This window comes from Molothrus aeneus, chromosome 18 (assembly GCF_037042795.1).
Source record: "Molothrus aeneus isolate 106 chromosome 18, BPBGC_Maene_1.0, whole genome shotgun sequence".
NCBI lineage: Eukaryota > Metazoa > Chordata > Aves > Passeriformes > Icteridae > Molothrus > Molothrus aeneus.
Window position 1 is genome coordinate 5,704,720 of NC_089663.1, and position 24,165 is coordinate 5,728,884.

Here is a 24,165-nt window from a genome sequence, read left to right on the forward strand (position 1 = left end):
TAATCACAAGAACATTACTCTAGCACAGCCAGCTGAGCACTTCAGAAAGGCATGAGATGTAATTTCTCGAGGAAACAGAGCCAAGAGCAGTTTGCTGAGCAAGTTGTTTGCTTAATAGAGTACTTGAATCTGAAAAATAATTTGATTCTCTTTGCTTTCAAAATGCTGTGGTGAATTGATGCCTATTCTAAGATGAACACTGTGCTATGTCTTTGTTTCATCTAATACAGGGGAAAACCTTGCAAGATAGTTTTGATTTAACCTGTTCTTTGCATCTCTGTGCTTCTGATTTAAGGGGCATTCACAAATGTTTTCAGGTAGAGGCACATCAGTAGCGTGGAAAGGCTTGTCAGAAGTATCTCTAACATGGACACAAGTTATTGTAATGATTTCTCTGTTGTGATAGTAAACTTCTAATGACAATTGTATTCTAGTTTTCTGTATTAATTTACCAGTAGATGAGCTGAAATGCACCTCTGGCAAGGTAAAGACTGTGTTAGAAAGAATTCTTTTGTAGTGGCTAAATGCTTCCATTAAAGACAGTTAATATTCTTTCTCTCCTCAAACTTCTATTTCTATTATTTTTTTTCTGATCAGGTTCATATCTTCCTGATGGGAGTGCACTGGATCCTGATTATTACTTCTCCACAATCAGCTCCAGCTTTTCAGTTTCTCCTCTCTTCAATGGTATTAACAATAAAGAGTTTAACATCCCACTGGAAATGCTCCGGCAGCTGTTGAACATGGTGTGTGATGGCTCCTTCTGAAGATTGCAGTGACACTGTGTTCTAGATATGTGCTAGAAATAGATGCAGTTTAAATTTAAGCTTTTAGTATTGCAGGTAAAACAACAGCCTTTGTCTCTCAAGCTTTGTGTAATTTTATTTTTATGGCATTTAGTGTCATGCTTCAATAGCATTCTGGAAAGCTCCCATAATAACCACGCAGAATTTGGAAAATTAAATAAGTTTATGTCAATTGCTTCCTGCTTGAGTCTTGCAGACCACTGGTTCTGGTGTAACCTGCATACTGCTAGTTGCTGAAATAGAAGATTGGGTTTTGCTGTGAGAGTGAGACTTCCTGAAGGGTTTGCTGGGAATTCACAGAAGTGACAGAAGCTGCAGGCCCTGTCTGCTTCTGGCATCAGCTATTCTGGAGCAGCAGAGAGGCTCAAATGTTCTTGGTGCAGCCTTAATTTCATCTGAGGCTTCAGAGTGAAGTGACTTGTATTTTCTGCACATAAGCAAAATTTTATTAAATGATATTCTGCTCCTATCTAGAGTCACTAACAGGAAACATCCTGTTTTAGTTTGTTTTTTTTTTTTCTCCATAGGTAAAGCAGATAGTTGAGGATTCTCTTCTGAAGACCTTAGATGCAGTTATAGCTGAAGTTTCAGAGGTACGGTTTTACCTTCCTCCTTTGATGACTTTAATACTTCATTTTTTGCCCTATTACTTGCAAAATTAGTGTTTTACCTATGTGAGGTATGCCTCCTCTTTGCCAAATGATACTAATTTCCTTTCTGAACAGTTCTTTCAGAGGTTTAGATGTAGCCTTGGACTGTGTAAAAGGGGTGAAGGGGGATGGTATTTTTCACTAACATAGGAGGAAGTAGTTATTTTCCTACATTAGCTCTGTTGTCTTAATAAATTACAGCATTGGCTGCCCAAAACTGGTTTACTGTAGACAAAGGTCTTTCTTGCATATTGCAATGACATTGTCTTTTTTCACATATATGGAATGCATTGGTTGTTTTCAGTTTGTGGCTTGGAAATCACTGCTGCTCTGTTAGGTGCCATTTCTATGAGTTTGTCAGTGCTGCAGCTCATGGACTCTCAGAGGTGGCAGATTTGGTTCTTTAGGTCTGTGAGTCCTCGTTTCAGAACAAGGATTTATTTCTTCTTCTCCCCTCCCCTGGGTGCAGTTCTGTCACAGCCTCCACACATTTTATGGAGTTTGCCTCATTTCCTCAGGGCATAAAGCTGTGGTGAAAGGGGTGTGTGCTGAAATATGTGCAGAAATGACTCTGCTTTGCTGTCAGCCTCCCATTGAGCACTGCCCTGTTCAAAATGTAGGCCTGAGTGGAGACAAGTTCAGCCTCTCTTTTTGCCATCTCAGTAAAGTGAGAGCTTTGAGACCCCCCCCTTTTTTTTTTTTTGTTTTTAGCCCCATTGTTAGAGAAACAGACACACTCTTCAAATCAAACAGTGACTGAATTTTGTTAAATGCATTGAATGGCTGTACTTTTATTAAAAGTAGAGGGGGGAAAAGCTGTGAGGTTATTTCTTGTACCTGTTTTATATGCTTGTTTACTCTGTGGAGGTGGAGTGAGATTTACTTATTTGTATAATGGAAAATACTTCCTTTTGAATCCAGCAAATTGCTTCTTTTGTCTTTCAGACCTGTTGTAGTGCAGATCTCTATTATAAAACCTTCAGTGACCCTCTTTACCTTGCTCAGTTTAAAATGCTGAGAGACACACTATACTATATGAAAGGTATAGTATTTATTTATTTTTATTTATCTTTAATTATATTTAGGATCACAAGCATCATCTGCTTTGTATTGAGTGCTTGAGCGTTGGGTTTGCATTTGCTGGGAACTCTACTTAGGGCAATAAATTTGTATTTTGAAATGTTTCCGTATTACAAAGGAGCTAAGAAAGTAGAAAAAAATATTTTGGCCACCCACCCAAGGATTAATAGGTGGCATTTGAATTGTCTGTTCACTGCTGGACTTATGATATTTATCTTTTAGCCAGGACATAAACTTGATTAAATAATACAATTTATAATGTAGCAATGACTGTTATATATGCTGTTATTCTGATACACTGACTTTCATCCTTCCAGTATGTCGTGGTTTGAGACGAAGTAAGTTTTCTGGGATATGCTGTGGTCAAACAGTATAATATTGTTCCTTTTCTTTCTTTAGACCTTCCCACCTCATTTGTGAAGGAAATCCATGATTTTGTGCTGGAGCAGTTCAACAGCAGCCAGTCAGAACTCCAGAAAATCCTCCATGATGTGGATCGACTGCACAACGAGCTGAGCCCGTTAAAACTGCGCTGTCAGGCCAATGCTGCCTGTGTGGATCTCATGGTGTGGGCTGTGAAAGATGAGCAAAGTAAAAAAATGCTCTTTGGTCTCTGCAGTGTCTGGTTGTTGTGTTCTAAGTTGTAGAAATACTTATGGAGTAGATGGTACTCAGAGAAATATTAAATTTCAGTGGAGTACTTTGTACTTTTAGAATACAAGGGTAAAACTTCCATCAAAAGGTTGGCAGATTAGTTGGCTGGGTAGTTAAACATCTCTTTATAGAAATGGAAACAGAAGCTTCCTATTACTTATCTCTGGGGGATGCTATAAATGCTGGATTGCATGCATATTTATTTTCTAGTTTCTCTTTTATTTATTGCTCTTAATGTCATAAATATTTCTCAGTGGTTCTTCTAAAGTGCTTCGTTGCTAGCAGGACTGGGAAGCTCTCTCTTACTTCTCTATTTTCTTTCTTGTTGTATAAATCTTACATCTGCTGAAATATGTGGAGTATTTTTTCCCTTTGGACATTGCAGTATTTAATTTCTGTTCAGTGTGAAGTATGTTCAAAATCAGCTTTAAGTGCTGTCATTCTCTCCGTCACAGTGTTTGACAGAGCTGTTTGCTGCAGGTGCTAAGTTTCTAAAACTGTTTTTGCAGAAGCAGCACTAAATCTTATACCACAGGATTGAAGCTTATAAATTGTCTCCATTATTTTAGAAATTCCAGTAAGGATTGGGGTGTGTGTGGCCTAATAACAAATCAAAAATAATTTTTTCTGTTGTTTTTTTTTTTTATTTAAGGTGCAGAAAACCTGTGCATCAAGTTGTCAGAGAAGCTCCAATCAAAAACCTCAAGCAAAGTCATAATTGCTCACTTGCCACTGCTAATTTGCTGTTTGCAGGTATGTCTTTACAGTATTTGTCATGAATTACTGCAGTTGCTCACTGTATCAGTGAATGAGAGTTTGGGGATTTTTGCAGGTTGCTAGAACACTTTATCTGCTCTTTTTATTACTTTCCATCACTGTGTTCTATATTTGGATTTCAGAGATTTGGTGTGAAAATTAGGAACTGCTTTTAGAATTTTCTTAGCTCAGCTACTTCTTGAAGAATAATATTCATGAGGGGTTTTTAACCAGGATTTAGTTTTTGAACTATTTAGCTTATTAGTCCATTACACAAATAATTAAAATGTTGGGACTGGCAGGTGACTGAGGTTTTAGATTAAGCCTTGGTTATTCTAATTTTTGTCTTCTTATTGGGCACTTATCCAGTCTTACAAATGTGGTGTTTTTCACCACATAAGTTGTAAGTTATCAGGTTCCTCTAAATGTTGGCACTTGTACAGTAACTTTATTTTTGGAGAATGCAGTTCATTCCATGCAACTCCTGTGAAAACACCCAGGAAGAGAGCAGCAAGGCTTGAGTGGTATATGACACACTCTGGAATAACCTGAAACAGTTAGAGGCTTAAAGTATCTAAATCTTCTACTAAAAAATGAACCTCGCAAAACTGTGTAGGATTTGTTTTGTTTTCTGTTTGTTTGTATTGAGCTGAAGTTACAAGCTTGCAGCTGAAGTAAAAATAGTGCTGTTTTATTCTAAAGCTATGTTTTGTTGGTTTTGTCTTGGTTTTTGGTTTTTTTTTTCCCCTTTTTAGGGTCTGGGTCGTTTGTGTGAGAGGTTCCCTGTTGTAGTTCATTCTGTCAATCCATCACTGAGAGACTTTCTTGTGATACCTTCCCCAGTGCTTGTGAAACTTTACAAATATCACAGCCAGTATCACACAGGTAAAGGAAAAAAGTTTATGCTCCAGAATGATTGTTTTCCAACTTTTGTGGCTTTTTCATACATTTTGGAATTTTCTGGTGATGCAGCTGTAGGTGGAAATGGAGATGGAATTGTGTACATTTTTTTGGAGATGGGGAGGAGGGAAACAAATGAAATTGGTAGAAACTGGTAGAAGTATATCTAAGGGTAAGCAGCAGAACTGCTGTGTCTCTTCTGCTGACACTGAGCACTTCTGTCTTGAGTAGGACTCTGCAGCCAGAGCCAGTGCATAATTATCCTCATAGTGAGGGAAAAGAATCACATACCCAGTTGGAACCTCCCTTGTTTGGAGCTGAGGCTGTTGTGTCTAATTCTCCTCAAAGGCTGCTTGTCTGCCCTGTAGCCTACTTTGCAGCCTGGGAGGCAGCCACTGACTCTGTCCAAAGCTGCTTCTTCTCCAGAGTGAACGAGGTCACGTTCCTCACACTCCCCATACCCATCCTCTGCTCCAGCCATGTGACTGTCTTGGCATTTGGCAGGTTTTTGTTGTTGTTTTTAGATTTTAATATTGAGGGATAGTTTCCTGAAGAAAAATGTTCAATTCAAATCACTTGCTGATGCAAAAGCAGTATTGTAATGCTAGAGCAAAACAGTAAAGTAGTAAGTGGCTAAATTTAGGAATAATAATTTAGGAACAGTCAAATGCAATAATGGCTTGTATAGCTCATCAAGTGGTGCTGATTTCTGTACTCCTGTGTTCTTAGTAGGTGGGAATGACATTAAGATTAGTGTCACCAACGAGCATTCAGAGTCCACTCTAAATGTAATGTCTAGCAAGAAGGGTCAGCCATCCATGTATGAGCAGCTGCGTGACATTGCCATAGACAACATCTGCAGGTAAGAGGGGGCTGGCACCATGCTGGACATGTGCTGTCTCCCTGGCACCATGCTGGACATGTGCTGTCTCCCTGGCAGAAAAGCACAGTGCCCATTTAGAAGGTTCTGCTCTGTGCTGCCATGAAGTCTTTGTGCCTTGTTTGGTCAGGACTTTGTTTCCCTTCAGGCATCTCTTGGTTCTGTCTATGTCCTAACTGTAAAATTATTGTTCAGTCTTACTGTTTTGCTTCTCATGTCTGCTAGTCACCATTTTCAGTGGGTAGGTGCTTTTGTAGATACTCAATAGGTTTTTTTTGTTTTTAGCTTAGGTTGTCACATTGACTGAGCCTCATGTAACAGAAGGATTGTCACACACTCGTGTGGGCAGTGATTATTCTTCCCTTTTAGACAGCTGCAGAGACCTAGAGGGAAGACATAGTTAGTGACTAGAGACAAGGAATTAAAGTTTCAAACCAGTGGATTCTGAATTTTCCTTATTGGATATTCCCATCATTATTGTTTCTGGAGAATGCAGAAGAAGAAACTCGGCTCATTTTTTAAAATGTATCTATAGTGTTCCTTGGCAATCAGTTCTTATTCTTCAGTATAAACCTGCTTCCCTCATTTATAGATAGCATGAATTTACAGTAGTTAAAGTGATATGTTTTATTGATGCATTGTGTTTTTTCTGTCCATTGTTACTGCAGGTGCTTGAAAGCTGGCCTGACCATAGATTCAGTGATTGTTGAGGCCTTTCTGGCCAGTTTATCCAACCGTCTGTACATCTCTCAGGAGAATGATAAGTGAGTTGTCAGTCAGTCATAAAAACAATTTTTCCTTCACTCAGTGAATCTGAGACTTTTCTAAGATACAAGTACTGGCAGCATTCATTATTTTAGAATTAAATGTCTCTTGAGATTAATGGGCTTGTGCATGGGGTCAAGATCTTCCCATGCCAAGTCTTTGCAGAGCTGAGCCCGTTTTCATATTGAGAGGTATATTCAGTTTTAGCTGATTGAATCAGCAAATCTTTGGTGAATGTTACCCAATTTTGAGTGCTCAGCTGAGTGATGCTTTCTCTTCAAGCTTCAGCTGTCCTTTTTGGCTAGACACATCTTGTCACTTTGTGGCATTTTGCTCTGCTTTTAAGAGCCTCACTAACCAAGAAGTCTTATTGGAGAGGTTCTGTAGTTGCTGGTCTGACTGTCTTAGTACTTTGCCCATCATTTTTGCCTTTTATAATGTTGTTTTTAGAACAGTTTGTTCATGGGTTAGTGTGGACTTCCTCAATAATGAGTTTGGGAGGGGTTATTTTTTATTTTGAAAATCAGCTTGTGCAAGTATATCCTCTAATGTTGGGGATGTATAGAGTGGCAGTATTAAAGCTGCTGGTGATGTTTAAATTTAGTATAGGAACTGTTACTTATCTGAAATGTAACTGAGGTCTTGATAACTTGTTGAACAGTTCCATTTATCAAGTTGGGATTTTTGTCTGTTTTCCTAACAGGGAAGCTCATTTAATTCCTGACCACACAATTCGTGCTCTAGGGCACATTGCAGTGGCACTGAGGGACACCCCAAAAATGATGGAACCCATCCTGCAAATCTTACAGCAGAAGTTTTGCCAGCCACCTTCTCATCTTGATGTACTCATCATTGATCAGCTTGGCTGTTTGGTCATCACTGGAAATGTAAGAAAAGAATTGGTCAATGGAATGCCAGTTCATGATTCCTTTCCTTTAGTTAAATGGAAATATATTTTAGGAAGTGCATGTGCAGAAGGCCTTTAAGGCTTCTCTTTTCTGCACTACAGGTAGACGCTTGTTCTTTGTAGTCTTTGTGATATCAGACAACAAAAGCTGTGATAATGTGTAAAGTGCTGTCCCTGTAAAGAAGATGAGTCCCCATAGAAAATAAGTCTTTTATATAAAAAAAAGACTATAAAGCCCACCAAACTCAATGTTTTCAAAGGTTATTAAGAAAAAAATCTTGGCCTGTCACAAATTTTTTAAACTTGGCCTATCACAAATTAGTGGAGGGTATTTTCTTTTTGTATCAGTAAATAACTTTCAAAGTCTTGTCGGTTCATACATTTAGAAGTATGGAAGATTGTCTTCTCTACTCATATAAAGATTAACTTACTTTTTCCAAATGTTATTTGTGCATCTGAACAAGAAATTAATTGCCAGAACTCAGAAGCCTGAAAGAATGGTTTCCATCAGGAAGGCAGAATTAAAGAACATAATAAATTTGCTAAAATTTGATCAAATTAAAATATTCACAAAAGCCCTTGTACTGTTTGCTTCATGGAAGCTGAAACCATTGTCAGGCTGTGGCTGCACATCTATCTGAAGAACTTGGTACTATTTGGAGTATTTTACAGGGCTGATCTTTAGAGAGATTGTATTCAATAAGCTTTACTTAATGATTTGGTTTTGGTTTTTTGCAGCAATACATTTATGGTGAGGTGTGGAATCTATTTCAGCAAATCAGTGTTAAAGCAAGCTCAGTTGTTTACTCTGCCACAAAAGACTATAAGGACCATGGATACAGGTAACACTTAGCTGTGTCCCTTAAATGTGTGAAAACTATATCAAGTATTCTTTGTGCTGCTTTGGGGTTTTTCGCTTTTTCCCACTATCAAGTTTTATTACAAGGTTGTAAATTGTACTGTTCTTTGATGTTAAAAAGAAATACATTAATTTAGAAATAATAGCCCTTCAAAAGGCAGGGTTTCCTGAAAATGCTTTTCATTACAGGTAGCATTGATAACTTTTATCTCTGTGAGGAGTTGGTGAATGTGAAAGATAATTGATGACTTACATTATCTGTAATTACAGTAATTAATTACTAAATCTCTTAGCCCAGAAAAGCTGAGAGTGTGGTTTGTTTTCTTTTTAACGTGATCCTGGTGCTTGTTACGGATTAAATGCAAACCATTAACAATTTAATTCTTTGTATGCAAGTTATGCATTGTTGTCCCCACTGGAAGTAAAGATTATCACTGGCTGGGTTGGTACTTGGGATGGGCTGGATACCTCTCAATGCAGAATGGGAGCAGCTGAGAGGACTGTTCCTGTCAGTGTGTTTTAACAATGCAGTCTCAGCTTCAGCAACTGATATGAGTTGTGATTCTTCTGCTCAAGAGCTTTCCCAAACCAGAAACACTGCCCTTGGCTGCTTTTTGTCTGCTACAGGAAAGTACTTAAAGTCCTTTCCTTGTGGCCATGACAGCATCGTAAATGGAACATCTTCCAAAGGCACAACTTAAAAATAGTTTTTCACTTAAATACCAATTGCATTTCAATTGTCAGTAAAATGATATGCTGCTCATAAAAACAGCAAAAAAAAACTGGGTGGAAATATGTCAGTAGCCTTATTACAAGAATTACTGTCAGTATTATGAAGAAAACACTGACAATATAAAACCTGAGGAATTGCTTGTTCATAACTGTTCTTTCTCCCCAGGCACTGCTCCTTAGCAGTCATTAATGCCCTGGCCAACATCGCTGCCAACATCCAGGTGGAGCACCTTGTGGATGAGCTGCTGATGAACTTGCTGGAGCTCTTTGTTCAGCTCGGGCTGGAAGGAAAGAGAGCTAGTGAGAGAGCAAGTGAAAAAGGACCAGCACTGAAGGTCAGAAATGCACTGGTTTTTAATTGTGTGCAGCTGTGCTTTATGTGGGTGGCACTGCTGAACACACCCTGGCTGTGCTAAGCCTGAGGGTGCATTCTGGTGGTGGAGTGTGAGTGCAGGTCTGGGGTGCCTGACTGACTGTGTGGAGTGTCCCAGATAAAACAGGGAATAGCTGCAGTTCAGCTGAGACTGCCTGAGTGTCAGAGCTGCAAAGGGAAACATGGGATGCTCTGGAGTCAGTATGGGAGACAACCTGCTGCACTGACTGAAAGCTCTGCAACTCTGCCCATGGAGAAATGACAGAGTGCAAATGGATTGAGCTAGGAGGCACTGTTTCTTTAGTGTGAAGATCCTGAGAGCAGTACTCACTAGAACATTCTACTCAATGCAGAGTACAAGTTATGAAAGGTATTCTGAAGACTTCATTTTCAAGAAGAGGTAAAGAGGGTAAAACACTGCCCATGCTGTGCTCCCCAAACAAAAGCAAGGTTTTCTTCATTAGTTTGCCTTTGTCTCTTCTTCTCAACACACTAAAAATTGCTTGATAACCATTAAAATGTTCAGTGATTTTTTGTTCTATTTTCAACCACTCAAAAGTGATTTCTGTGAGAAGAAGAAAAAAAATCTTATTTTTCTTCTGCTATTGCTGATAGTTGACATGGATTTCTCTGAGTATGCCCAAGAATGGAAGTCAGTCCATCTTTTTCAGCCTCAGTGCCATGTATTATCATAAAGAAGCTGATCTGCTGATATTTTTTTAACAAAAAGTGCTACTAGAAAAGTGGGTTTTCTACAGAAACTGTGTAGTTCTGCTGGGTTCTGGCTATTGCAGTTAGTTTGTGTCTCTGCTCTGACTCTGAAGCAGTGAGTCACATGCAGTGGATTGTCCTGAAGTTAACAAAAAACCATGGTGACTTTTCCCAGTTGTCCCTACCCCTTAGAGTATCTTCTGTGCTATTATTTTATTCCCTTCAAAAATATTTTAAGACCCATCTTTTGTTTGCTTTATCTTGACTCTCCAGGAAAGATAACTGAAATATGTTTTGGTTGGGTTGTACCGTTATTGTTTCATCTGAAGACTATTTGGCTTTGTTTCTCTATTGCTCTCTTCTTTTCTTATTTGTTTTTGCTTTTTTAAATTGCTTCCTTTTGGTTTATTCCACTTCATGCAAAGCTGTACCCTGTTAGCACATCTTCCCTGCCTCATCTGTGTGGGGCCAGCGCTCTCTTGTAAGGAGGGAACTGGAGCATTCCCTCTTTCCCAAATCTAGTGTGGAGGGATATGGGAGGTGGGAAATACCTCAGAGAGATGTCTCAGTGTGGTGTCTGTGCCATCACTGTTTGCCTGATCAGAAAAGGTGAGAAATGATGTGCTGTGCTCAGTGAATGTTTTCAATTATTTAATACTCTACTTGGCCAAGAGCAAACACACTTGTATAGCTGCAGTTTAAAAAGTCCTAAAAAGCCAAAGGAAATTGGTGTTTTCCGTATGCTTCTTATGTTTCAATGGAGAAGGCTGCTCCTCCTGCTTAAATAAATTCTTGAAAATTATGTCTTTTTACAGGCTTGTTATTTTTGGCTTCATTTTGATAGTAAAATGAAACTTCTGGTAAACATTTATTACTTGTTTGTGGCCACCCATTTAATGTGATCATTTTTCTAGCAGTTATTGAATATCTGCAGACTGTGTGCTAACAGGGGAAAAAAAATCCCTTCAGTAGTCCATGAGGAAAACCTGAAAAGCTTTGTTAAAAGATTCCAGGGTGTTTTGAGTCCTGTGGATTTCATGGGTGCTCTCCTGACCACCCTGTGCACATCTATTTGCAAGATACAGAGTTGTAATTGCAATGTTTGATGCTTGAAATACGTCTTTTAGCAAATACTTTAGAAATGCTTTTGTAGATGTTTTGAGCATTTCCTTTTTCTTCTCAGGCCTCCAGTAGTGCAGGGAACCTGGGTGTGCTTATTCCTGTCATTGCTGTGGTGAGTATCCAATGGATCAGTTGTTGCAAACAATAATTTTTTTTGCATTTATGAAATACTGCTCCTATTTCAAGCAAAATGCTTTGATTGACTGTAGTGCAGAGGTTACCATCCAGGAGAAATGTAGTACTACTGTAAAATAATACACCTAGCTCTAAGGGGGGGGAGCATTCATTTAATACTGACAAATCTCTTGAAAATAAAGAATCTTTTGTGATTCAGGGTTAGATTGTTTCAAGCCATGAATTCAGGAGATTCTTGAGCTAAATAATACTGCAGGGAATATTACTTTGATTAATATTTGGCCTGCAGTGTAATAAATAGCACATATCTGCAGCCTGAGGAGAAGTGAAAAGCAAGAATTAACAGAAACAAAGTAAAAAATAAATAATAATTTGGCACCAAAGTGAATTCTGCTTCTTAAAAGGAAAAAAAAAATCATTGATAAAGAAGGGGGTAAGTGTCCCACATCTTCTGAAATGAGAATTGACTGTCAGGCTGAAAGAATTTTAGGAAATGTGCAAGGACACTGATGTCCATGCCAGACTCATTTATTCTAAAGCATATCTGTGTTCACTCTTGGATATAATTTTTTTCTGGGGAAAAAAACATTTCTTTTAACAAAGTGCAAGTGCTAATTCAGGAAAAAATTGTAGATCTGGATCTCCAATGGAAAATTTGATACATCCAGGGCTTGTTACCAGGTCAGTTGGTCTATTTGCCTAACTGCTGTAGCTTTTACAAAAAACAGTCACATCTGAAAGATCCATAGACAAACTTCCTGAAGGACAAAAGGCATCATGCTGCTTGTTTCCCTCTTGAAGCTGAATTATTCTCTGGAACTTTTCCTGCACAGCTGCTGGGACAAAAGGGAAAAACATATCCCATGCTTGCAGTAGGGATGTCTGCTTGTAGTTTGTTCATACTGCACATCCATTAACAGGCAGGAAAAAAGAATTAATTTCATACTCTGCCCCCTCAAACCCCTTCACTGAAGTTTGTCAATGAGATGAGTCTAAAATTAGCACTAGTTAAAGATCAGAGGACTGTTCCTTTCCTTCCCATATCTCTTCCACTGGTTTTGTACATCAGCCCTCCCCAAATTCAGCAGTGACCACAAGGACCAGTTCCTAACTTTAAAGAAATGTCTTGGATCACTCTTATTCAATAGTTGCTCAGGTTTTGCATGAGCCAGCTAGTCCTGCATTGAGATGTTCTCGTGGGTGGCATTTTTCAGCTGTCAGTGATGCTGATTTGAGTGCAAGCAGGACCATTCCCTGCATATTGAGAGAAGATTAGTGCTTATTAGAGACTTAATGTGTAACTTACGGAATTACTTTTCTGTTTCAAATTTTTGTTGATGGTATATTTGTTCTGAATAGCTGGGGATAACTGCATTTTTCTTAACCAATGTGACCTTTAAATGCAGTCAGATAGTGCCAGAATCTGAAGCAAGAGTTAATGGTTACATTATGGTTGTTGAAGCAAATATTTGACTTTCTTGCACAATGTATGAAGATCATGAGTTTTGAGCAGTAGCTGATTTGCTTTTCTGCTTGACCTCTTTGCCTTGAATAATTAAGTCCCCCAAAACCCATATTGCAGATGCTTCAGCTCATTCAATAATTGAGAGACTAATTAAACCTAGGGCATGAATATTTAAGCTTTTGCATATGCTTTTCTTTTTGTATATGCTTTCCTTTTTGCATACAGATAAAACAATAAAATGTGTATATGAATGTTAATTTCTGTTGTGTCCTTCCAGTACTGAAAATTGTCTATCACCTGATGGACTTAAAAGACAGGAATAGGGTAAAACATCTGAGTTTCCTGTTCAGTGTCAGCTCTTTGTCATTCATAATCGTCAAATACCAGTATTTCACTGGCTGGCAGCTTGAAAAGCTTTGTGCATGGAGCATATAACTGGAGTAGATGCAAAATTACAAACAGCAATATATAAAAGCAATATTAAATCAACAAGTTAAACTTAATACTGGAAAAACACCTTTTTAAGAAAATTCCTAATTCTTAAAATAATGGTTGGTTTAAAGGTTACTTGTGTGTTTTTGCTAACATAAGACAAACTTATAATGTACATGGATAGATTGGTACAGTATTTGATATTGCAGAAACTAATAAAAATACTCTCACTGGATTATGAGACACATTTTTTAAAAGGTAGGATGTAAAGTAAGGTATGCAGAGGTGAGTATGTTCATTGTCTTTAATAATTTGAATGTATGGTGCAGCTCTGTTCCTTGTACCAGGTAGACAGTGATATTCTACAGAGTGTAGGTAAATCTTCTCATTTTCAAATGTGACACATTTGAACAGAATTTATGTTGTTACCAGAACAATTCAGAAAGTTTGCAGTGACTTGAAAGATTTTGTCCATTAAATCAAGCATGGAGAGTGCACTGGAATATTTACAGAGTGATTTCTATAAATGGCTTTTTTTCTAGAGAGGATTAGGTGATACTGAGCCAGTGAAAAGAGCATTTTGCTGGCTGCTTTCCCTCTAAAGGCTATTCTGAAGATATTTATATCATTTATCAGGCTGGCATAATTCTGATACCTCTTGAACCAATGAAGATCAGAGGAAGTATTGAAGCAATACAAGTTAGATCAGGGAAAAGCAGTGGGTCCCTTAGTATTTCATTCCTCCAAGACATTTCTGTCTCCTCATACTTCATACACTGGTCCATGAGGCTCACTGTGTGCATCAGTCTGAATGTTAATACACATTGTATGTATTCACTGAACATTAAACGATGCAAGCAAAAGAAAGAATGGAGACTGAAATTTGATCTGTTTCAAGTTAGGTTGTGTAAAATGCCCAGGAGAGAATTAGGTGTCTATGGCTGGTCAGGTATTCAGGATTTCCTTACTCCTATTTATAAACAGACATCCTAGCACAAATTTAGAGCTAGATTTCAAGACTCCAGATAGTCTAAACACTTTATTGATTACATTTTATACACTTGCAAAACACAAAGTGTAAGGTACTTTGTGATTTATTTTTTTTGCTAGTAATACACTTGTATCAGTACATGGCACTAATTGCAGACAAATTATCTGCTGCTGTGAGTCCACTCATGAGAAACTACCTGTAGATAATACGTTTTCTTTTTATACCAGTGACTTTTGTATTGGCTAATGCGACAATAAATTTTCCTTTATGATACTGGTATTTTAACATATAATTAATTACACAGCCCATGTGTAACAGAGTGTTGGAGGATGTTCTCTGTTTTTAAGACGTGGCTGGGTTGGCCACTCTGCCCATGAACAGGAGGCAGCTGGTGCGGTGCTCGTAGATCAGGAACAGGAACGGGCGATCCACCACAAAGCGGATCTGGGTGGAGAGAGGCATGAACCCCACCGTGGTTATTGCTGCAGCCTCTGTGCCCTCCTCATTCACTGTGATTGTGCCTTGGTGATTGAACTGTTCAGACAAACAAAACAGGAAAACAAATCAGAGAAATTGAGGCTCTCCTAAGTAAATGAATGATGTGCTCACAGCCTTCCCTGCTCCACACCCCTCCTGGTCACCCTACACAGCACCAAGACCTTTGTGGTTTGTTCTGGGGAGAAGCCTGTTCCTGACTGACCACAACACTCTTAGTGCCTTTGCATCTGATTAAACATGTGCTTCATTATGTAAATAGACAAGGGCAAACCCACAATCCTCCCTGCTATATCCTCCAGAAAGGATGAGGAAAAAAATCTTGGTTTAGCTTACTGTGTAATATTATTACTGAGCTGCCATAGATAGGGCTTAATCAGAGAGGAGGTGAAGTGAGGAGTAAATACCCTGTCAATGGTGATCTTCTCATCTGATATGCCAGAGTAGTCTCCTTTTCCATTGAACAGTTCTTCTATTCCCATGGATCTCAGATAATCAATCAAGTTATAAGTCTTCTCCAGCTTAAATTTAGGCAGAACCACTTCTCTTGTTCTAGTAAAAATAAACACAAAAAGGAAAAATCACTTAGCAGATATTTATGTGCATGACTCCTTTGCTCTACAGACCTTGTATGGTTTGGATTTTTTGCTGTTTTCAGCAAGCAGGACACAGATATACAGAACTATACTTTTGCTTTCAAAACTTCAGCATCATGACTTTTTAAACTGTGCTTTAACAAATTAATTCCCCTGTGAAAACTGTTTGTTTGCCAATTTGATACTTCATTAATAATGATTTGCATTATTTATGTGTATAAGGTATGTGACTTTGAGCAGTTCAGTGCATGCTTGTAACAAGTGTGGAGCTGTCAGATTTTCTGAAGTACTAAACTGGAGATTTGTCACTTATTGTGTACAACAGAAATAGGTTGAATTCCTGGATAGCACATCAAATAATCTCCTTTTATCAAGTCTGAAGGCAGATACACCTGTCATCTTTCTCAAGGGAGGCTTTATTGTTTTTCCTCTCCCATAATTGCAATGTCCTTTGATTATGGAATGTGTTCCTTTTACACCCAGCTCTGTTGAAATGCTCCGTGCTGAATGGAACATAAGCTGATGTGACCGAGATTATTGGTGCAGAATAATGTTATTTTCACAGTCTTGTTTTTCCTTATTGTAAACTTAATCAGTAAGAATGTTTTCTTTGAATCTACATCATTAAATACTTAATAGAAAGAATTTTGAAACTTCATTACAATTTTCTACCTCAGTCATCCTTGATTTCTTGATGGTATTTTATTTTTCAGAGATCACCAGTCCTGTTTTTTAATTCAATAAATCCATTTTTGGAGGGTTTCTTTCCATATTTTTTATCAAAATATGTTATCCTCTGCATGCTTTACTTACCCTCATGAGTCTCATCAAGAAAATACATAAAGACTTTACCAAGATGTGCTTTTCAGCAGATACCTGTTTGTCATGCTCTTCTGCCACTTTTCTACCACTTGAGGTGTGATCTGCTTCTCGAGGGCTTTCATTCCAGCCAGTTTGTGTGGGAGCACCACGAGCATGCTGATGTTGCCCACGAAGGGCAGCTGGATGATGCTGCAGTCCAGCTCGGGGTCGGCAGCAGCCAGGAAGGTGCCCTTGGTCTGCATCATGGGCACCTTCACCGTCTGCTTCTCGTTCAGCCGGAAACTTCGCTTCATGGTCATCTCCACTGGAAACTTGTTCTCCCAAGTTCCTGTTCATACAAGGCAGAAGACAGATAAACCCCTAGGTGGCTGTTTAATGAAATGTTCCCAGAATAGATTTACACTAAGCTTTAAGTCAGTTGGATTGGGATTTACTGTAGGAGATTATTGATTTCAGTGGAGCCTGAATTAGAAGACAAGTTTTAAAGTGACTTTGAAATTCCTGGCTTTCAACTTACCATTGGGCTGATTTGAGTGTTCTGAATTACAAAAGCAGGTGAACACAAACCAGAAATAAGAATTTGATTGGTGTGTATTATTTTTCCCTGTGAGGAACCTTGAAATTTAAACAGATGGGTTTGCCTCTAGCAGAACAGCTGACCAGCTGAGTTTTCTGAGAGTTGTGATGCTGGAATCCATTTCTGAAGGCACCTCTTTGGAGAATGTTAGTGCTGTATCAAGCTAAGCAAGGGCTGTATTTGTTTTGCATAAAGATGCTATGCTAAAGGCATTATGTTACCTTAGTCCATTCAGAATGGTTCATTTTCTGTCTTAACCTGAAGAATTGGGGTGTTGACTGCTCAATTCTACGGTCCAGTTGGATGGGATAACAGGCTCCTGTAGATGTGCTGAAATCTGACAAGTTTATGCCCAAATAATGCAGTCCAACACATTTTGCAGCCCAGAAAGCTTTGCCATCGGGGTTTTAAGCTATTTATGTGGACATACTCTGGATACCAGAAGTATTTATTAACTGTTGGAAAGAAGGTTTTTTAAATGCAGTGTTCTATTGGTCGTTTGATAGAACTGTGGCTCTGGAATAAACATCATTTCTTAAGGGGGAGACAAAGCTGGAAGATTATAGTGGAAGTAGGGTTACCAGTATTTCCTGTAAAAACTCAGGAATTTAGATCATCATTGGCAAGCATGTGAGCAATGTGACTGTGGCTGTGTGGAGAGCCTGCAATATAACCTTAATTGATTCCTTAGTCTGAATTTGCCAGATTTACTGTGAATAAGAAAAGAAAAGCCTTAAGTCTATCTTTCATTCGAACAGTTCCTGCACAGGTCAGGCTGATAGGGACCAGTTTGAGGAGTGATCAGACTGTGGTTAGTAGTCTGAAAGGTATGGGGTATAAAATGGATTATGCTATTCCCAAACAAATAGTCTCACTTCCAAGGAAAACCCAAGGAAAACCCAAACCAGTATCTGGCTGTTTTTCAGGGAGCAGAAGTCACAGGTGAAGGACTCCAGCTGTCCAAAGACATGGGGCTGCTGTGGGCCAGGGAAGCCTCAGCAGCTCTGCCATCCACTGAGGGGTGGGAGACATGTTCAGCTCTTCCTGATGAAAGAGAGGAGCTGGGGAACATTTTTCTTGGATTCAGTTTTGCAAATGTGTTTGTCTTGGGGTAGAATACTGATCTCTAGCAGGAGCTGTGTGGCCAGCTGAAACCAGCTGGCACTTCATGACTTCTGTGACTTTCTGTTTTGAATCTTCCCCCTAGATGTCTTTTGGATCCATCTGTGGTGGCAGATGTTGTCTCCATTGAGATGTTGTGTCCATTGTTGTCTCCATTTGTCAGTTACCAGAACTGTCATGGCTAAAATAACCAAGTCCTACTTGGTAGGAATCTCAAATGATTACTCAGAACTGTGCAGATGGGGAGCAGGCTGGACATCTGTACAAGATAAAATGTGCTTCTTACCAAGATAAATAATTTCCAATAGTTTCTTGATGGTCTTTAATATAAAAGGAGATGGAAACCTCACAGTGTTTGTCAAGTATCCCAGTACTCAATCTCACTTGTACTGAGCATCTCTGTATATCTGGAAATGCTTACAGGTGAGTCCTGAGGGCTTAACAGAACTTTTCTGCAGTGGTACAAACAGTGCAAATGGAAAGGTGTCGACAAAATTTGGCATGTTAGAAGGAGTATTGTGGAAACTAAGAAACCTAGAAGCAGAACTTGCTTTTAAAAAGTTCAGTTCCACTCAAAGCAGAATTCCCAAGTGACTGTCACTGTAAGACAAAAGAATGGGAGCAGAATTGATCTCTATTTTGAGGGTTAGAAATTACAGCCTTCAGCAGATGGCACCACAGTAATTTGGACTAAGGACAGAAGAAAAACCCTGAAGTTTTTTTTAATCTTGATGGCTCAAGAGTTCCAATGACATAACTGTCTATTTTTGTGAGGTTTTTTGTTATTTTGAGATGGCACAAGTAAAAATTTCAGAATTAAACAAAAGGGTATTTCAAATTTCACCTAATTATGAAAAAAACCTATCTCTTTCAATTTGTATAGTCCTTTTCTTAGGAAGGTTTAACAAGCAGTAAAGCCCTGTATTTAATATGATATGATCACCAGGGATGTCATCAAGGATACAAGTGAGTGCCTGTTGGATGGTACCTGAGAATAGGAGATTACTGGATTTAATGCTAATGACTGCTTCAGATTCTTTTAGGGCTAAGTGGCATTATTCTAGGATGTAATTCCTTGCAAGTGAGTGGGAAAAGGTACATTTATAGGAACGTTGCTTCTATAACCTGCTGAGATGGCAGGTGTAAGAGAGGCCTTTGTTTCCTGGAAGCAGGAACATAACTGGGGAAAAATAAACTCCTTTATGAATTATGGAAAGGAGTGTGTTGTACTTGCAAACACTGTTACCTTTTGGGCTAATTTGTCTTTTCTTACCTGTGTTTTAAGTCACTTGATTTTCATCTTAAACAGTCAGAAACAGATTTCCTTTTATCCTCAGTTCTTCTTTCATTGACACCTCCCACCTCTGGCTCATTTAATGTAATTTTAAAAGTTGGTTGAAAAACTAACAGACTTTCAACCTGAGGCAGATAACTTAGCTTGAAAATCTCACCACAGGCTCTTAGTTTAAATGTAAAGACACGGAAAATAAGGGTTTATAATAAGAATATATTGTAGAGTCTACTTTAAGCCTCTTTAACTTTTCAGCCTTTACTAATGCATGGAGGAGCCCATATCAGCAGACCATTCGTGCTGAATTAACTGAGATATTCCATGTAGTGAATGTTTTTTGGTTTTAGTTGTAGAAGAGCAGTGTTTTGGTTATTCTCTTAGGTCCCCTGTATGGACTTGTTAACAAGGATCGCGCTCTGATCATATTAAAAAATTGCTTCCTTCAAGCTGAAATTCTTTGTAGTCATTTGTATGAGTCCTGAATGCTTCAGAGATGTTAAGTGCTTTAACTGAAATCGACCTGTAGCATTCCAGTGACACCAAGACTAAATGTGACTAATGACTTGCATATGCATCTATACCTCCCCATCTGGTACTTCTACCAAGCTTATGCTTTCTGGGGCTATTCTGCATTCATATGTTGTCTTTCTGTCTCACTGTGAATCATTAAGGTTTTGGAAGTAGTAAGCATTTGCTGTATGTATGCAATAACTTCAGAGCATTGTTGTGCTACAGAAACAGGCAAAATTGGGGTAATAATACAGATTCCTAATGAGAGAGTCTGTAGGTTTTTTGTAGTGTACATTAGACTTTAATTCTGTCTGGGATTTCTAATGACATATGGCAGTGCATTGCAAACTGAGAAAATCCATCACTGAGAATGAAATAATAGAGTCTTACCTTTAAAGTAAAGACAATTAAGAATCATCATCAGTGTTGTAGGGTTTATATTCACAAGAGCTTCCTTTATTAATCCCTTGGTCAGCTTCAAGATGCGTTCGTTGGTTTTGGCTATGAAACTGGGATCTGAGAAATCAGCTGCTTGGGCATCAGCAAAGTAGTATGTTTTCATGTTGGTTTTGAAATCACTGAGGACAGAAAAGTCTTTATGGATATAAAGGTCATTGACAGACCTCAGCGTGAAGCCGAAGTTGCGCCTGAAGAGCCGATGGGTGAGTTTGCGGAAGAGGTTGTGAACGGTCATGAGCTCGTATTTGCTGCTGGCATTAATGAAGTCTTGAAAGCCGAGAACTGATAACACTTCCTGCTGGGTTTGATCCTTCAGGCCCAGGGAAATCATAGCCATTGCAGTGGAAATACCAACAGGAGCCATGATAATATTGTCTGAGGAGCTGGCCTTGTCTGCCACGCTGCGGTAAAGGTTGAAGCCAAAGTTTGCATTGAGGATATTGAGGCGCTGGATTCTGGTTTTGCCTTGGAATAGTTCAAGAATATTTCCTTGTTGAACTTCAGAAACCATGTGTGGGGCAGCATCAATAATATCACTGTAGTCATCTTCACTCAGTATCCTGTCAAGGTCTAGGTAGTCCTCTTCCTCCTCCTCTTCAGGAATCAAGTCATTAGTGATGGTGTTTTCTCTGTGGAACTCGAGTGGTAGGTTTGGCATGTAAGTCCCATTTTCATGTGGCTGTGCACCTTTAAGGCTTTCAAAGTGCTCAGTGACGTCCTTGACTCCACAAAATGTGGAGGTTATGATGAGAGCGAAGGCAAGCAATTGAAATAGGAACTTCATTCTGACTGGTGAAAGCCTGGAAAACAACACAGTTGAGAGAGTCAAGGGTAATTGAATTTTAGTTATCTATTCCCTGATTTTAGGTTCATGCTGATTTCTGTGGCAGCAGCAGATCTATAGTTACCCTATTTGACAGCACTGTATTTTAGTGGAACAGATGTCAATTAGATGGGTAAGTCTGTTTTACTGGTAATTGGTTTTGCTTACACAATGCCTCCAGCCTGCCAAAGAATTGGTTGACCTCCTCCCATACAAATGGTCATTACTGGCATATTTCAACAGTTACAAACTCATTACCCAGAATATGTGGGACCCTTTATTTTAAACTGTTACACTTGAACTGTGCACTAACTGTGTGAGTAGTGTGTGCTGAAAATACAATGTGAAGTTAAGTTTGAAGATTTGAGCTTGGTAGGAAGAACAGGGACTCCTGATCAAATCCCCTGCAGAAACATACCAGAAGGCTGAGATGTACTGAAAAATTTGAAAAACAAACATCCTGTAGCTACAACAAAAATGGAAGTTTTGTGGGAGTATTTTGGAAAAGCAAGGCAGCAATCTGGTGAATAAGGGCGATCTGGGCATGTAGAAAGATGTGAGTTTGCACTGAGCACCATTAGTGGGACTGCACTGGGGGGAGAGTTGGGCATAAACGTCTCTCCTGGCCTGCTCAGGGCCTTACTGGGGCGGGTTACTCAATGTCTGTGCTCCCTTTCTGCAGCTCTCTGTCCTCATCTGCCACTTTTGTAATGGATTGGCTTGATTCTGCTTTTGGCTTAGTTATGTTTTGTTTCACTTTTCTGTAGCACTGCAGAACTCGTAGTGCTCTCTGTTTTCTTCATGGTGTGAAGTCTCTCTGGGCTCCCTTCAGAGCTTTGTTTCTCTAGGGTTACTATGATCCCAGTTGCAGATTTGTAACCTCACTTTTTTTGTTTGAGAATACATTTAAGTAGAACCTGCATTTTTCTAAGGGAAACTTAATCAATCTCTTCATCTACTGAAGAGATTGACTACTGCATTTTAAAATTATTTTTTAAATCAAGAATTTTCTTCAGTATATATTTTAAGAGACTCCATCAGACTTACTCAGCTGTAAAACCCTCCACCAAGAAGTAGGTCTGAGAGACTTTTCACAATAATATTGAGTGCAGTAAAGTGATCTTAAAAATATATGAAAAAGTGTAATTGCCTTCTGCAACAGTCAGAGATCAAAATGCAGGTGTTCAATAGATCTGTTACCTGAAACTGAATGGGTGTCTGAATGACAGGCCAGGGGTTTTGCTCAGACTTAACTAAAAAGTTTTTTCATGAATTTATAAAGTTAATCTCAATTGATACACTTTCTTGAGTAAAAGACAGTTATTTACAATATAATACAGGACAAAATACTGAATACAGTTAAAATCTCACTAAGGTGTTGATTAAAATGCTTTTTAAATTAGGAAAGAGAGTTGTTGTGCAAAGTATAAAGGTTCACATACCTGTACCTGTTCACTGACCTGTATATCAGTGAATAAAACCTTGAAGGAAAATATTTTCAAACATGTTGTAACAGGCTTGAAATAACTGAGCTGACAGATTAGTTTTTGAAACTCTCCCCCAGACTAATTTGCTTTAAATCCTAAAACCATTTAAGGTGATCCTCCCATATAAAAGAATACATTGTTTTGCAGAAAGTATCCAAATAAGAATTTGTTTTACACTGTGACTGAGCATCTCAAGTCAGTCTTTTTCTTATTGTTTCTCCATAAATTCATTTGTTTTTTCCCCGCCCCCAGAAGTCAGGCCCTTAGGGCTGAGATACTCTGTCCAGTAACCATTGATAAACATTTTCTCTCTTGGCACAGCAGAATTTGCTGTCTGTATTCCCAACTTTACATTCTCATCTTCACCAAACTTCAGTTATTGCTCAGCTGCACTTACACAGGCAAAACTTCTCCCTTCTCTGCAATATATATGTCTTTGGTGAGATCTACCCAAAATCACAGGAGAGGTAAATGAAGCTTACCTTTAAGCCACTGTACGGGAAGGATGTGTTGAAAAGCTCAAGTAAAGGGAACAGCAGGGTTTAAATCTGAACTTTGACGCTGCTTTTTTGTGTATCTCCCAAAGTAAACATTCTCTAAACCAAACACTGCTAAACTTACTTCGTCAGCCAAAATCCCTCCCTTGCTTAGTGATCTCTGCTGAATTCTCTGTTGTTTGTTGAACTACTTTTATAGCTTTGCAGGTACTTGTTCCCTTTTGAGGAAGGTCTTTGAGCAAAAATCAGTGTGTATGTAAAGTTTCAAAGTCAAGCATGCACATAAACTTGACTGTTAATGACAGGAAAAGCCATGTAGCTGCTGTTTGTGCTGAAATGGGGGACGGGGGGAGCATCTTAGTGCAAATGTGTTTGAGGCCTCTCTGGTTGTGATGGGGTTTCTTCAGCTGGTGTTGTATTGGTGCAAAGATTTCCATTGCACAAACAGCTTTTTACCATAGTGTTGTTCACCAGCTTAAACTCAGACTGATTTTATTATAATAGAGAGATTTTTTAATGCTTTTCCTTTTTAAATGACTAATCTCCCTCATGATTTACAAATGCATCTGAAGTTGGCTTTATGTAAGGTTTCACTGAAGTACTGCTGGCACTCATATCTTGAGAGAATTATTGTGGTTAGAGAAAACTTCTTCAAGTTAGGTTAGAATGTAACATTTTGTTAATAAAGTTTACAGTAGTAATATACAGTCATATTGAATAAAGCTTGTGGTTTAATGGACAATTTCTTTTACTTTTTTTACACTGCCTGTGCTTTAACTCTTTTTAGGATAACACACTATGATCTTTGTTATATAAATTTATCTAAAATTGTAAATCATATTGGCTGAGAGGATATACTGCTCCTCCAATGGTAGCAGCTGTTGTGCAAAAAGAACCGGAGAATTTTAATAAGTGTGTTGAAAATAATGCTCTTTTACTTGCTTGTTTAGATAGTAAATTCTTCAGAACTGATGTCATTCTGTGCGTGGGTGCAAACAATGAAAGATCCCCAATTGGTGCCTCAATGTATTTCCACAAAGCTGATAAACAATAGCAACCAGAAGTGGTTTTGACTGATATTTATTTGGTTTGGAGTTCCTTTACACTAAAGCAAAGCTGCGTGCCATTGTCTTCGGGACAGTTTAAAGGACCATGTGGTCTCTTCCTCCCTGCAGTGGATAGTATACTAGTATTATGTATTCTCCTCAGAGGTTCCTGTATCAGCATGGTGTTATTCCTGTGTAAAACAAAGGAAATTCTTACTTCAG

At 38.7% G+C, this 24,165-nt stretch overlaps 2 protein-coding genes across 3 annotated transcripts in view; one reads left to right on the plus strand and one right to left on the minus strand.

Annotated features, from left to right (window-relative positions):
• PI4KA (phosphatidylinositol 4-kinase alpha) overlaps positions 1-24,165 on the plus strand; it is a 54,460-nt gene that overhangs the window by 7,523 nt on the left and 22,772 nt on the right. The window contains exons 8-19 of one of the 2 annotated variants that reach the window (XM_066562344.1): positions 598-746; positions 1,334-1,399; positions 2,402-2,498; positions 2,936-3,127; positions 3,843-3,943; positions 4,702-4,831; positions 5,576-5,708; positions 6,395-6,490; positions 7,195-7,378; positions 8,137-8,240; positions 9,156-9,324; positions 11,257-11,307. In XM_066562344.1, coding sequence (XP_066418441.1) covers positions 598-746; positions 1,334-1,399; positions 2,402-2,498; positions 2,936-3,127; positions 3,843-3,943; positions 4,702-4,831; positions 5,576-5,708; positions 6,395-6,490; positions 7,195-7,378; positions 8,137-8,240; positions 9,156-9,324; positions 11,257-11,307 — 1,472 coding nt within the window. The remainder of the gene's footprint in view (positions 1-597; positions 747-1,333; positions 1,400-2,401; positions 2,499-2,935; positions 3,128-3,842; positions 3,944-4,701; positions 4,832-5,575; positions 5,709-6,394; positions 6,491-7,194; positions 7,379-8,136; positions 8,241-9,155; positions 9,325-11,256; positions 11,308-24,165) is intronic. The other variant, XM_066562345.1, reaches the window with a different exon arrangement.
• On the minus strand, positions 14,248-22,976 carry SERPIND1 (serpin family D member 1). Its single transcript, XM_066562127.1, has 5 exons — positions 22,883-22,976; positions 20,022-20,890; positions 16,186-16,459; positions 15,121-15,265; positions 14,248-14,752 (listed from the first exon to the last, which is right to left on the minus strand). Exons 2-5 carry the CDS (start codon positions 20,872-20,874, stop codon positions 14,561-14,563), a joined length of 1,464 nt encoding a protein of 487 aa, XP_066418224.1. The 5' UTR covers positions 20,875-20,890; positions 22,883-22,976; the 3' UTR covers positions 14,248-14,560.